Below are 15,886 nucleotides of genomic sequence, written 5' to 3'. Positions count from 1 at the left end.
ATAAATAGTAAAGTACGAATACCACAAAAAACGACTTAAGTAGTACTTTAAAGTATTTTTACACCACTGCCCTACCCTTAACCATTTTAAATTTAAACTTCATGGGGGTTGGGATGTTCCTGGATAGCATGGACCCTGCTCATACTTCTAAAGTGAAACTGATTTCTAGGCTGTCATATTATGCTGAGCAGATTATTTTATGCTATGCATACAAATAAGAGTTATGGACTTCCCAATACCCTATCCAACATTTAATAGAAATATATGCATTTTCCAAACACACTCAGCTAACTACTGGTGATAAACACACATTACTGATAAAACTAAGGGACCTCTCACTAATCTGAACGGGATTTTGGCCAGTCAGATTCCTGCTAAAATCTGTTTAGACACTCGCCTAACAATCTAACAACAAACTAAAAACATATGTTGGTTATAACACTCGTTTTTAGTCGACAATTCGGCGCATGGTCCAGCAATGCTGCTACCGGACAAGGGAGGACGCACGAGCTCAAATCTTCGCGCCCTAAATCACATCGCTCTGAATCTTTACCTGTGACGGAGTGCGACATTTCTCAGAATAAGAGACAAACAAATAGTTGGTGGCAGACACACGAGTAGGCTATCATTGGGATAGCTAGGGTACCATGAAACAGGGTCACAAGACTCAATTTATGCTCAGAGAACAATTTGAAGTCACTATTTTATGCTTCAATTAAAATTATATGGCGAGCGTGACATTGCATCCTCGAAATGAGAATCAAACCTGACAGCGCATTGCACTAGCCTATTCATCACTCACATATTTAGTGTAGCCTACATTCATTTATCATAACTTGCACACCTACCTCAGTGCTCTCGGACTCCGCCATTTTTCTCCTGAGGAGCAGACAGCGAGAGGAGTGTTTCATTCCCATAAGAGCCACGGAGATTGTGTCTCGATGTGGATAAAATAGGATGAAATTGTCTATATTTAAGGATTTAGTCGGAGTTCTGTTTGTCCAAAATTTTCCACATCATGACATTTTACAAAATTGCTCTTACATTCAAAGATGAAAAGAGTACATAAACTCCCACAAGAATAGCACCCCGTTTTAGCAGATAAACGTGTTCTGGAATCCAGAGTGCAAAAGTTACCTATCTCACATGTTGCTTTCTAGGAGAGCATAAGGCAACCACTCTTCACTTTGCAACCTTTGAGGAAAAGGAATAAATTAAACGGCATTCCATATTCTCCAGCGGTGTACGCTACTCCAGAGCAGGTGCGACGCACACTAGCAGAAATGTTCCCATCACATTTATGAACAAAATTGGTTTCTAAAAATAGAATCCAACGTCCCTATTGCTGTGATGTCTTGGTCTTGATCAGGCCTCACAGATGTTCGTGGCAGCTCATTTTCTACGAAACAATTGCAAGCATTGCCTATTTAACTAAGCCTATTAATACCTCAGTAACTTGTCCTCTAATGAGCCCATTTCAGGGCAGGCAGCTCCAAAACGTAGAAGAGCTCACGCTTTGCTTGATCTAATTGCCACTTTGTTGAATTGCAAAGCAGCTTATTATATAAAGTTCAACTTTACTCTGTTTGAATGCGATGATAAGGCAGGAAGCAAGTCTTGATGCTTGAAAGACATGGCACCACCACCTCACCGTGCTGCGTGTGACATCAGTCCATTCTGCTTGCTTGTCCAGCTATTCCTATATTCAGTGAGAGGATATAGGAATAGGTGTCTAGTCAGTGAGTTTATGCTGCTCCATAGCCGCGGGAAGAGCACCCCCTGAAAAATGTGAATATCTATATTTTTTTATTCAATATATTTACAAAAATATTAACACATTTAAAAAAAATCACAAAAGTAGTGCAATGGTTCTTTAATATTCCTGTATGAGCAGAAAAAAGATTTGTACATATTTTCAAATTGCCATCAATAAAATGCAATTGTGTTCATTGTCCTTAGTTTATGCCTGCCCATACCATAATCCCACTGCCACTGTAGGGCACTCTGTTCACAACATTGACATAAGCAAACTGCTCGCCCACATGACACCATACACGCTGTCTGCCATCTGCCCAGTACAGTTGAAACCGGGATTCATCCATGAAGAGCACACTTCTCCAGCGTGCCAGTGGCCATCAAAGGTAAGCATTTGTCAACTGAAGTCGGTGACTACGCCAAACTGCAGTCAGGTCAAGACCCTGAAGACTCACTGACTAGACACCTATCAATCAGCTTCTTGATATGCCACACCTGTAAGGTGAATGGATTATCTTGGCAAAGGAGAAATGCTCACCAACAGGGATGTTAACAAATTTGTGCACACTTTTTGAGAGAAATAAGCTTTTTGTGGGTTTGGAACATATCTGGGATTTTTTATTTCAGCTCATGAATCATGGGACCAACCCTTTACATGTTTAGTTAATATTTTTGTTCAGTGTAAATACAAGGTACTGTTGTTGGGCTAAGTAAGGGATGACATATAGCTTGCCCTCTAATTTTATTTAGCTACCGGTACTTATCTATTCTATTTCTTTGCATGTAGCCTATATATTGTTGTGCTGCTGAGTGCAATTTGACTGAGTGAAAGCTGTGTTTATTATCAGGCAATACCTACTTCCTCTGCCACCCACTCCACTCATTGCATTATTCATTGCAGAGTGCAACCACTCACCAGACACACACTGCTCAGCAGCTCCAGTGTAGCCCATGCTACAGTACATCCCATCCACTCTCCACAGCCCCTGCACACCATGCATGGAGCTGAGAAATTGCATACCAAAGCCTGCACAAACAACATGAATCCCAGATACTGTAAACAACGCATACACACATATGAGCCGTGTGGCTCAGTTGGTAGAGCATGGTGTTTGCAACACCAGGGTTGTGGGTTCAATTCCCACGGGGGACCAGTACAGAAAAAAAAATGTTTTATGAAATGTATGTAAGTCGCTCTGGATAAGAGAGTCTGCTAAATGACTAAAATGTAAAATGTAATGCAAGCGCACAAACACACACACTTGAGGCCCTTGACAAATGTTTGGCTGTGGAACAGATTGGAGGGGACAGATTGTGTTTGAATGGTGACCAGCCCTTTGGCTTAAGGCTTAGAAGTATCCCTTTAAGTGTTATTGCTCCTCAGATCAGATGTTATGCAGTGTCTGTCTGTCTGTCTGTCTGTCTGTCTGTCTGTCTGTCTGTCTGTCTGTCTGTCTGTCTGTCTGTCTGTCTGTCTGTCTGTCTGTCTGTCTGTCTGTCTGTCTGTCTGTCTGTCTGTCTGTCTGTCTCTTTATTTCTGTCTGAACATAGTGCTTAGCAGAGGACAGGCTGTCTCATTGTGTCAGCTATCCTCTCACTGTTCTCCCCATAAGAGCCTCTGTTAAAAGTGATGCACTGAAATTGCTTCAGTTACCTCTTCAGCTTTCTGCTGATCTATATGCCCGCCTTTTCATCAGCAAACGACTGCTACCGAAAATGTCCCATCATCTCTTGTCGACCAAAAGAGCAACGTAACAAGGAATGACAATAGCAAAATACAATGAGTTACAACGATTAGCCTCTTTTTAACTGATGCTGCTCAGAACTATCTATTGATTGCTGTTATCGCTCAGTTACCTCTGCATGGTGTTCTGATTGGAGGAGTTTTCCCTCCCATTTAACAGGTGAACTTTTTAACTGGTCTGGTAGAATTTAGAGCACCTCCACATAAAATGTACAATGCCCTATAGATATTTCCAAAAGATTCCAAATGTGCCTTTTAGTCCCAGAACATTGCTCTCTCACAGGAGGGAGTGGGAATACAAGTATAAAGAGTACAGCAGGATTATATTTCTGTCTGTGGTTTGAATAATGTGAGCAGCGCATCTCACCTCTCCATGTGAGAATTAATATAGATCCTATTACATTCTAATTCCTTATTATATGCAAGAACTGATATGTGTTGAGAATTTTGATTCATTTGGGGAAAAAATGGCTTCAGTGCATCACCATGTTGCAGTAGTAGGTGGTGGATAAGGTGAAAATGTAATGCTCACAACGTCATGCTCACCGACATCATGTGCAAAGCTCAATGCTCGCAATCAACGATTATTATTGTCAGAATGATCTAGACCAAACCAGTTGGTATACAATCATTGATTGCCCCTTACATACCTTGTGTATGCAAACAGGTAGGTCCATGCCTACAGTATAGCATGACATCTATGGGCTTTGAGTGAACAAATATTGAAAAGAGGATGAAAATATAATCCTCCCCCTCTCAGAACTTGCTCTCTTTCTTTTTTCTCTCCCACTCTTTCTCTCTCTGTCGCTCTTTACCTGCTCCTGTCTTCCCCTGTTTGGCTGGCTTTCTCTACTCTGTTTGAACAGAGGGAATTGTGAGCGAGTTCATTCCAGCAACCCGCAGAGAGAGAACTGAGCTCAGTGAACTAACTTACACAGTACTTCTTTGGTCTGGCTTCAAGGCTATACATTTTTTATGTCTGATATGTAATCTAATTTGTAGTTTGCTTGATACGTTATTTTGATAAGATCCTCTGATCTAAACAAGGAGTTGATCATAGAGTTTGTGTATAGTTTGATTTGTAACTTTTTCACACATGCTTTACAGGAGAAAACAGTTGTCTCAGTCTGCAGGGATTTGAGGTGAATATGCCATAGCATAGATATCCCACACCCAATGAACTTTCTTCTATCTACACTGAACAAAAATATAAACGCAGCATGCAACAATTTCAAAGATTTTACTGAGTTACAGTTCATATAAGGAAATCAGTCAACTGAAATCAATTCATTAGGCCCTAATCTATGGGTTTCACATGACTGGAAATACAGATGTGTTGGTCACAGATAACTTTAAAAAAGGTAGGGGTGTGGATCAGAAAACCAGTCAGTATCTGGTGTGATCACCATTTACCTCATGCAGCGTGAAACATCTCCGTCGCATAGAGTTGATCAGGCTGTTGATTGTGACCTGTGGAATGTTGTCCCACTCCTCTTAAATGGCTGTGCGAAGTTGCTGGATATTTGCGGGAACTGGAACACGCTGTCATACACGTTGATCCAAAGTAGAGGTCGACCGATTATGATTTTTCAACGCCGATAACGATTATTGGAGGACCAAAAAAATCCGATACCGATTAATCGGCCAATTTTTTATTTTTATTTATTTGTAATAATGACAATTACAACAACACTGAATGAACACTTATTTTAACTTAATATAATACATCAATAAAATCAATTTAGCCTCAAATAAATAATGAAACATGTTCAATTTGGTTTAAATAATGCAAAAACAAAGTGTTGGAGAAGAAAGTAAAAGTGCACTATGTGCCATGTAAAAAAAGCTAACGTTTAAGTTCCTTGCTCAGAACATGAGAACATATGAAAGCTGGTGGTTCCTTTTAACATGAGTCTTCAATATTCCCAGGTAAGAAGTTTTAGGTTGTAGTTATTATAGGAATTATAGGACTATTTCTCTCTATACGATTTGTATTTCATATACCTTTGACTATTGGATGTTCTTATAGGCACTTTAGGATTGCCAGTGTAACAGTATAGCTTCCGTCCCTCTCCTCGCCCCTACCTGGGCTCGAACCAGGAAAACATTGACAACAGCCACCCTCGAAGCAGCGTTACCCATGCAGAGGAAGGGAAACAACTACTCCAAGTCTCAGAGCGAGTGACGTTTGAAACGCTATTAGCGCGCACCCGGCTAACTAGCTAGCCATTTCACATCGGTTACACCAGCCTAATCTTGGGAGTTGACAGGCTTGAAGTCATAAACAGCGCAATGCATTGCGAAGGGCTGCTAGCAAACGCACAAAAGGGCTGTTTGAATGAACGCTTTAGAGCCTGCTGCTGCCTACCACCGCTCAGTCAGACTGCTATATCAAATCATAGACTTAATTATAACATAATAACATACAGAAATACGAGCCTTAGGTCATTAATATAGTCGAATCCGGAAACTATCATCTCGAAAACAAAACGTTTTTCCTGTCAGTGCAATACGTAACCGTTCCGTATTTGATCTAACTGGTGGCATCCCTAAGTCTAAATATTCCTGTTACATTGAACAACCTTCAATGTTATGTCATAATTATGTAAAATTCTGGCAAATTAGTTTGCAACGAGCCAGGCGGCCGAAACTGTTGCATATACCTTGACTGCGTGCAATGAACGCAAAATGACCCAATTTCACCTGGTTAATATTGCCTGCTAACCTGGATTTCTTTTAGCTAAATATGCAGGTTTAAAAATATATACTTCTGTGTATTTATTTTAAGAAAGGCATTGATGTTTATGGTTAGGTACAGTCGTGCAATGATTGTGCTTTTTTCGCAAATGCGCTTTTGTTAAATCATCCCCGTTTGGCGAAGTCGGCTGTCCTTGTTAGGAAGAAATAGTCTTCACAGTTCGCAACGAGCCAGGCGGCCCAAACTGCTGCATATACCCTGACTATGTTTGCAAGAGAAGTGACACATTTTCCCTAGTTAAAAGAAATTCATGTTAGCAGGCAATATTAACTAAATATGCAGGTTTAAAAATATATGCTTGTGTATTGATTTTAAGAAAGGCATTGATGTTTATGGTTGGACCAACGTGTACCTAAGCGATTATATGCAACGCAGGACAGGCTAGATAAACTAGTAATATCATCAACCATGTGTAGTTAACTAGTGATTATGATTGATTGATTGATTGATTGTTTTTTATAAGATAAGTTTAATGCTAGCTAGCAACTTAACTTGGCTTCTTACTGCATTCGCGTAACAGGCAGGCTCCTCGTGGAGTGCAATGTAAAGCAGGTGGTTAGAGCGTTGGACTAGTTAACCCTAAGGTTGCAAGATTGAATCCCCGAGCTGACAAGGTAAAAATCTGTCGTTCTGCCCCTGAACAAGGCAGTTAACCCACCGTTCCTAGGCCGTCATTGAAAATAAGAATGTGTTCTTAACTTGCCTAGTTAAATAAAGGTCTAAAAAAAAATATTTAAAATACATTTTAAATTTTATATATATTTTTTAAAAATCGGCCAAATCGGCGTCCAAAAATAACAATTTCCGATTGTTATGAATACTTGAAATCGGCCCTAATTAAATCGGCCATTCCGATTAATCGGTCGACCTCTAATCCAAAGCCTCCCTAACATGCTCAATGGGTGACATGTCTGGTGAGTATGCAGGCCATGGAAGAACTGGGACATTTTCAGCTTCCAGGAATTGTGTACAGATCCTTGCAACATGGGGCCGTGCATTATCATGCTAAAACATGAGATGGCAGCGGATGAATGGCACAACAATGGGCCCCAAGATCTGGTCACGGTATCTCGAGGCATTCAAATTGCCATCGATAAAATACAATTGTGTTCATTTTACATAGCTTATGCCTGCCTATACCATAACCCCACCGCCACCTCTGTTCACAACGTTGACATTCGCAAACTGCTCACCCACACAACGCCATACACACTGTCTGCCTTCTGCCCGGTAAAGTTGAAACTGGGATTCATCTGTGAAGAGCACACTTCTCCAGCATGCCATTGGCCATCGAAGGTGAGCATTTGCCCACTGAAGTCGGTTATGACGCCGAACTGCAGTCAAGTCAAGTATTTATGTCTGTAATAAAGCCCTTTTGTGTGGAAAAACTCATTCTTATTGGCTGAGCCTGCCACCAGTGGGTGGGCCTGGCTGCCAAGTGGGTGGGCCTATGCCCTCACAGGCCCAACCATGGCTGCACCCCTGCTCAGTCATGTGAAATCCATAGCTTAGGGCCTAATTCATTTATTTCAATTGACTGATTTCCGTATATGAACTGTAACTCAGTAAAATCGTAGAAATTGTTGCATGTTAAGCTTATATTTTTTGCACTACATTTACATTACAATTTAGCCATTCAGCAGACGTTCTCCTTCAGAGCGACCCACAGCTAGTGCATTCATCTTAAGGTAGCCAGGCAAGGCAACCACATATCACAGTCGTACCCCATCCACGAACCACATACATAATACAATACATAATGCATAAACATTTCTTTGTCTCTCTTCATAGTCTCCGTCGTGCTGTAAGGTGTTCTTCTATGTGTTTTTTAAATCTGTTTTGTTGCTAGCTTGAGTTACCTGGGGTGGCAGATAGTTCCATTTAGTAATGGCTGTATTTAATACTGTGCGTTTCCCAGCCTCTGTTCTGGACCTGGGGACTGTGAAGAGACATCTGGTTGCATGTCTTTTCTGATATCGACGAGTGTCCGTACTGTGTGCCAACTGCTTGAACAGACAGTTCGGTACCTTCAACACATCAACACCTCACACAAAGACCAATAGTGATGCAGTCAATCTCTCCTCAACTTTGAGACAGGAGCGATTGACATGCATGTCATTGACATTCGCCCTCTGTGTACATATGTGCTGCTCTGTTCTGGACCAACTGCAATTTGCCCATGTCCTTCTCTGACGCACCCGATCACACAACTGGACAGTAGTCCAGGTGCGACAAAACTAGGGCCTCTAGGACCTGTCTGGTTGACTGAGATATCAAGAAAGCAGAGAAACGCCTTATCATTGACAGACCTCTTCCCATTTTAGTAACCATTGAGTCTATATGTTTTGACCATGATAGCTTTCTGTCTAGGGTGACACCCAGCAGTTTAGTCTCCTCAACTTGCTCAGTAGCTACATTATTCAATAATAGATCCAGATGAGGTTTAGGGTTTAGCGAGTGATTTGTCCGAAGAATTATGCTTTTAGTTTTTGAGAAATGTAGCACCAGCCTATTGCTAGTTACCCATTCTAAAACTGAGTGGAGCTCTATGTTAAGGGTGTCAGTTATTTATTTTACTGTTGCAGCCAACGTGTATACTGTTGAGTCGTGTACATGGACACACAGGCTTTATTCAAGGTCAGTGGAAGGTTATTAGTAAACACAGAAAAAAATAATTGTCCAAGCCGGCTGCTCTGCAGTACACCACACTTGTATTTGTGTAACAGTGTAGGTTCCGTCCCTCTCTTCGCCCCAACCCGGGCTCGAACCAGGGACCCTTGCACACATCAACAACTGACACCCCACGAAGCAACGTTACCCATCGCGCCACAAAAGCCACGGCCCTTGCAACGCAAGGGGAAACCCTACTTCAGGTCTCAGAGCGAGTGACGTCACCGATTGAAACACTATTAGCGCGAATCACCGCTAACTAACTAGCCATTTCACATCGGTTACATTTGCATTAGAGAAGCTTCCATTAAAGAAAACACTCTGTGTTCTATTGGATAGGTAACAGTCGATCCATGATAAGGTAGAGGATGCTAATCCATAACACCATTTTTTTAAGCAATATGTTGACTGATAGAAGAAAGTACTCGGCTTCTATTTCACAGACATAGATTTGTGCGGTTTGTACCTAGCACCCTTCTTTCTACGTTGCATCATCTACACATTTGCCATTCAGCATACTGCACAAAGCTACCCTCTCTCCTATCTGAATTCCAACAACTTCCTGCCACGCGTAGCTTAGCGTCTTTTTTTCTCCCAAGAGAGGTTAGCTGAAATCACGGCCCTTTTCTGCTACCGGAGTAGGCCAGCCTACATACGTTGAGCCCCTCTATCAGCAGGCAAAACAGAGCTCAGTAGAAGCCAGATTAGCGTAATATAACAGGATAATGAGCAATGTATTAGCTTATGCTTTATTCTCTCTCTCTCTCACACTCACTCATTCACTCACTCACTCACTCACTCACTCACTCACTCACTCACTCACTCACACACTCACACAATCACACACTCTCACACAATCACACACTCTCACACTCTCACACAATCACACACTCTCACACTCTCACACTCTCACACACACACACTCACACACACACACACTCACACACATATACACACACACTCTGCTGACAAACCGATACAGTAGGCGTTGCCATCTGGTACCAAGCAACTGTTGGCATAGAACCTACAATGACTTCACTTGTGACTTTCTCACTCACTCCTGCAATAGGTTTGTGTTCCCCCTGTTATTCTACACATCAATCAGGAGGCATTCATTTACAATTAACAGAAAATAGTGGTCATCAACCGGAAACAGAAACAGCGGGCTTATTCTTTTCATGATTCATTTTTTGAGACATATGGGCATCGAAACTGGTTTGAATTATAGCCAGCAACTGCCTGGAAAGGAAGGGTAGGATTTTCGGGAAAGCTGAGGTTCTGGATAGGGAAGCTATCCTGACCTGTCAATGGAATTAAGCAGTTATAATGGAGTGCAGTGGAGAAAATAGGTTTTTGATGTTGGTTCCATCTGATCTGGATAGTGTTCGACTGTTTAATGTTAAATAGCATTTCCATTTACTGATGTCTGTGGGCGCTCTTAGGGTTAGCCTGACTTAGTAATGCCAAAATTAATTAGAGGGAAGGGAAAAAGCTGCATTACTCATTTTGTCAGACTGAAGCTAACAGTGTTCCGATAATACTATACAGTATAAATCCCAATGAAAGATTGAACCTTCATACAGTAATAATAAGCCTTTTGTGTGTTTGTCAGAAATCTCAGGTGTGAATTTACACCAAAGATGGTGGATAATTGAAGATAATTCATCCACGTTGTTTACCATTGATTTTTTTTTAAATGTCCTGTCTACTTAAGGGGGTGGCTCTCCCATAGACACCAATGTGATAGCAGCTGGGTTTGGTCTATTTAGTTCATTGACTTCCATTGAAACAGAAGAAATTAGGGAGTGGGATGTTTCACTTCCTCTTCCTTCTCAGATTGCACCTCTCCACCTATGATATGCCAACAGTAGCTATACCATGCTGCCATGTCATTGTGGTTAGGCTTGGCTTACTCTGTTGCTCCAAAAATATATATACTGTATATATTTTCAGTTTTGTCTTAGAACATTCTTGTAGTAAAGTGATATGGTTATGTCTTTTATTATGACATTATGTTATCTCCAGTTAAAATCCTAGACTTTCTATGAAACACTACAACCATAACCCCAGATGAGGAGACCTACATACAAAAAAAGCCTGCAGACTCTGCCCCTTCTTGGAGCACCTGCTAGCACTACATTTCACATTTCTGTCATTTAGCAGATGCTCTTATTCAGAGTAACTTAGTAAGTGCATACATTTTCATACTGGTCCCCAATGGAAATTGAACCCACAACCCTGGCATTGCAAGTGTCATGCTCTACCAACTGACCCATATGGGACCAAACAAGCCACACTAGCCTCCAAGCCCTCTGCGGTACCTCCTGATAACTTTCCTCATACACTCCCTATTGGTCTAACTTATCTATTATACAGAGGTCAGGGTTGCTAACTAGGACAATATTGTGGCGGGTCCATAGAGAATAATAGAATGATAGCCTCTTGTGGCCAAAAGGCTGTTTTAGCATGGGCGGCGCCCTTGAGGGCTTCCACCATGCTTCCTCCATTTTAAAGTAGTCAACTGGGTGGGGATTCCTATGGGTTGTAGCCATATGGTTCTGCCCATGTTGTCACAGATGCTATAATGGCAGAGATATAAGATGAGTCCTCTATCTACCAAAAGGATGAAGCTAGCTTTAGTTTACGATGCTCACACAACGTTTTGGGACTTTCTGGGTTTAACCGTGTGGTGATCTGTTGTTGTTCAATGGAGTTAAGTGTTCTCCAGTGAGTCTGCAGCAAACTAAGACTGGATTAAGCTGTCATTCAGTCGCACTGGAAGAGAGCTGAGGAGATGATTGACAAATCAAAGTACTTGTCTGGAAATCTCATTAGGCTCATTGTGTGTTGTGGATACATGGACGTTTTTAATTACGAGTCTGTTTTTAGCTGCAGTGGTTGCCCACAGGCATGGACTAGCATTGGCGTGCTTCCAATATCTGTAATTAGAGCTAATGATAAAGGGTGTGTGTTTTGCCATTGAAATTAGTCAACGTGATGTTTGCTTTCACAGCAACGGATGTTGTCCTTGCCTTAGAAACCCATATCATTGCATACTATGAAAATACTTTGGGTTTTATCTCCTGTTGATGTAAAGATAGTCTGGTTTCTCTGGGAACACTATTTGAAAAGGCTAATAGTATCCTCCTAAGTTCACAGAATGAGTCCCATATGTGTGGAGTGAGGCTGTCGTTGCTGAGATAAATAACACACTCCGAAAGAATGGCCAGACCATCCATAGCACCATCTAATCAAATAAAATCTAATTTGCTTGGTCGCATATACAGTTGAAGTTGGAAGTTTACATACGTACACCTTAGCCAAATACATTTAAACTCAGTTTTTCACAATTCCTGACCTTTAATCCAAGTAAAAAGTCCGTCTTAGGTCAGTTAGGATCACAACTTTATTTTAAGAATGTGAAATGTCAGAATAATAGTAGATTGAATGATTTAATTCAGCTTTTATTTCTTTCATCACATTCCCAGTGGGTCAGAAGTTTACATACACTCAATTAGAATTTGGTAGCATGGCCTTTAAATTGTTTAACTTGGGTCATACATTTCGGGTAGCCTTCCTCAAGCTTCCCAAAATAAGTTGAGTGAATTTTGTCCCATTCCTCCTGACAGACCTGGTGTAACTGAGTCAGGTTTGTAGGCCTCCTTGCTCCCACACGCTTTTTCAGTTCTGCTCACACATTTTCTATAGGATTGAGGTCAGGGCTTTGTGATGGCCACTCCAATACCTTGACTTTGTTGTCCTTAAGCCATTTTGCCACAACTTTGGAAATATGCTTGGGGTCATTGTCCATTTGGAAGACCCATTTGCGACCAATCTTTAACTTCCTGACTGATGCCATGAGATGTTGCTTCAATATATCCACATAATTTTCCTTCCTTATGATGCCATTTATTTTGTGAAGTACATCAGTCCCTCCTGCAGCAAAGCACGCCCACAACATGATGCTGCCACCCCCGTGCTTCACGGTTGGGGTGGTGTTCTTCGGCTTGCAAGCCTCCCCCTTTTTCCTCCAAACATAACGATGGTCATTATGGCCAAACAGTTCTATTTTTGTTTCATCAGACCAGAGGACATTTCTCCCAAAAGTACGATCTTTATACCCATGTGCAGTTGCAAACTGTAGTCTGGCTTTTTTATTGCGGTTTTGGAGCAGTGGCTTCTTCCTTGCTGAGCGGCCTTTCAGGTTATGTCGATATAGGACTCGTTTTACTGTGGATATAGATTATTTTGCACCTGTTTCCTCCAGCATCTTCACATGGTCCTTTGCTGTTGTTATGGGATTGATTTGCACTTTTCGCACCAAAGTACGTTCATCTCTAGGAGACAGAACGCGTCTCCTTCCTGAGCGGTATGACGGCTGCGTGGTCCCATGGTGTTTATACTTGCGTACCATTGTTTGTACAGATGAACGTGGTACCTTCAGGTGTTTGGAAATTGCTCCCAATGATGAACCAGACTTATGATCTACAATTTTTTTCTGAGGTCTTGGCTGATTTCTTTTGATTTTCACATGATGTCAAGCAAAGAGGCACTGAGTTTGAAGGTAGGCCTTGAAATACATCCACAGGTACACCTCCAATTGACTAAAATGATGTTAATTAGCCTATCAGAAGTTTCTAAAGCCATGACATCATTTTCGGGAATTTTCCAAGCTGTTTAAAGGCCCAGTCAACTTAATATATGTAAACTTCTGACCCACTGGAATTGTGATACAGTGAATTATAAGTGAAATAATCTGTCTGTAAATAATTGTTGGAAAAATGACTTGTGTCATGCATAAAGTAGATGTCCTAACCGACTTGCCAAAACTATAGTTTGTTAACAAGAAATTTGTGGAGTGGTTGAAAAATGAGTTTTAATGACTCCAACCTAAGTGTATGTAAACTTCCAACTTCAACTGTACATATTTTGCAGATATTATCGCGGGTGTAGTGAAAAGCTTATGTTCCTAGCTCCAACAGTGCAGTAATACAAAACTATACACTCAAATCCCCAAAATAAAAAAAGGAGTTAAGAAATATAGAAATATTAAAACAAGCAATGTCAGAGTCTGCAATATAAATATACACTGAACAAAATATAAAATCAACATGCAACAATTTCAAAGATCTTACTGAGTTACATTTCATATAAGAAAATCAGTCAATAGAAATAAATTCACTAGGCGCTAATCTATGGACTTCATATCACTGGGAATCAGTGGCGGTAGGTGCGGTTTAAGATGAGGGATTTTTATTTTTATGAACATGGCCTTATTTCTATTACAGCATATTGGATGACTGTCGTTCATATTCCATTCACCCAGCTCAATGTAACATATCGATAGGTTTAGGCTACTACATGATACTCCAATTTTCCCTGTATTCATCATGAGGTTGCTACAACCTAGGTAATGAATTAAAGTTTACAATGTAGAAGAGAGAATTTTGAGTAATCAAGGTGACAGACAGTGATACATGCAATACCGCATTGCACTGTCTTGCCTGCATCTAGCTGATCTAGGGTGTAATCATTAGTCCAACAGTTGCAAACGAGAGTTTCTATGGGACAAATTCAGGTATGTTTATCCCAATTTCGTTCCGTTTGCTTCCATTTAAGAAAAGTTTAACATGCGAACACAATTCACTTACATAGCAGCCACATACAAACAGCTCATTGAATATATAATTCCTTCTCGCATCTATCTACTCTCCTACTCTCACCCTTTCCCTTCGCTTGTGGACTTCAGTGCACAACACATCAGCTGACTGTGACTAGGCGAAAAAACCTTTCCAAGCCAAACCTTCATTCATATCATAGCCACTAACCGCTACACACAGCCTACATCGGTTGTCAAGTCATAGTCAATATAGCTACAATAACTAATCCATTATTAAATCTACTACAATCATGCAGTACAGTGTACAGTCAGCAGCAAGCAGTTTCACCGGTGGCCCCCGTGTCAATAAATTCATAAAACCAAAAGCTTACCTTGATTTAGAAGAGTTCCATTGTTGGATAGCCATAGCCAGCTAGCTAACATAGCATCCCTCTCTGTTTGAGCCGGGTGTTTGAGTAGGTTAAACTAGCTGGCTGCATTCAATGCTAGCTAAGTCAGTGAAAGTGAATGTGAAAAAAATATACTGCTCAAAAAAATAAAGGGAACACTTAAACAACACATCCTAGATCTGAATGAAATAAATAATCTTATTAAATACTTTTTTCTTTACATAGTTGAATGTGCTGACAACAAAATCACACAAAAATAATCAATGGCAATCCAATTTATCAACCTATGGAGGTCTGGCTTTGGAGTCACACTCAAAATTTAAGTGGAAAACCACACTACAGGCTGATCCAACTTTGATGTAATGTCCTTAAAACAAGTCAGAATGAGGCTCAGTAGTGTGTGTGGCCTCCACGTGCCTGCATGACCTCCCTACAATGCCTGGGCATGCTCCTGATGAGGTGGTGGATGGTGTCCTGAGGGATCTCCTCCCAGACCTGGACTAAAGCATCCGCCAACTCCTGGACAGTCTGTGGTGCAACGTGGCGTTGGTGGATGGAGCGAGACATGATGTCCCAGATGTGCTCAATTGGATTCAGGTCTGGGGAACGGGCGGGCCAGTCCATAGCATCAATGCCTTCCTCTTGCAGGAACTGCTGACACACTCCAACCACATGAGGTCTAGCATTGTCTTGCATTAGGAGGAACCCAGGGCCAACCGCACCAGCATATGGTCTCACAAGGGGTCTGAGGATCTCATCTCGGTACCTAATGGCAGTCAGGCTACCTCTGGCGAGCACATGGAGGGCTGTGCGGCCCCCCAAAGAAATGCCACCCCACACCATGACTGACCCACCACCAAACCGGTCATGCTGGAGGATGTTGCAGGCAGCAGAACGTTCTCCACGGCGTCTCCAGACTCTGTCACGTCTGTCACATGTGCTCATTGTGA

General features: G+C 41.4%; 1 protein-coding gene across 2 annotated transcripts in view; it reads right to left on the bottom strand.

The window, feature by feature from the left end:
- The window catches only part of LOC115197411 (protein arginine N-methyltransferase 8-B), a 53,380-nt gene extending 51,625 nt beyond the window's left edge, over nucleotides 1-1,755 (bottom strand). Inside the window, exon 1 of one of the 2 annotated variants that reach the window (XM_029758908.1) lies at nucleotides 849-1,755. In XM_029758908.1, coding sequence (XP_029614768.1) covers nucleotides 849-917 — 69 coding nt within the window. In that variant the 5' untranslated portion in view covers nucleotides 918-1,755. The remainder of the gene's footprint in view (nucleotides 1-848) is intronic. The other variant, XM_029758909.1, reaches the window with a different exon arrangement.
- Between the last annotated feature and the right edge of the window lie 14,131 nt (nucleotides 1,756-15,886).

Source organism: Salmo trutta, chromosome 7 (assembly GCF_901001165.1).
Source record: "Salmo trutta chromosome 7, fSalTru1.1, whole genome shotgun sequence".
NCBI classification, from domain to species: Eukaryota; Metazoa; Chordata; class Actinopteri; order Salmoniformes; family Salmonidae; genus Salmo; species Salmo trutta.
Note: the sequence above shows the minus strand (reverse complement) of the source record. Positions and strands in the feature narration are given on the sequence as shown.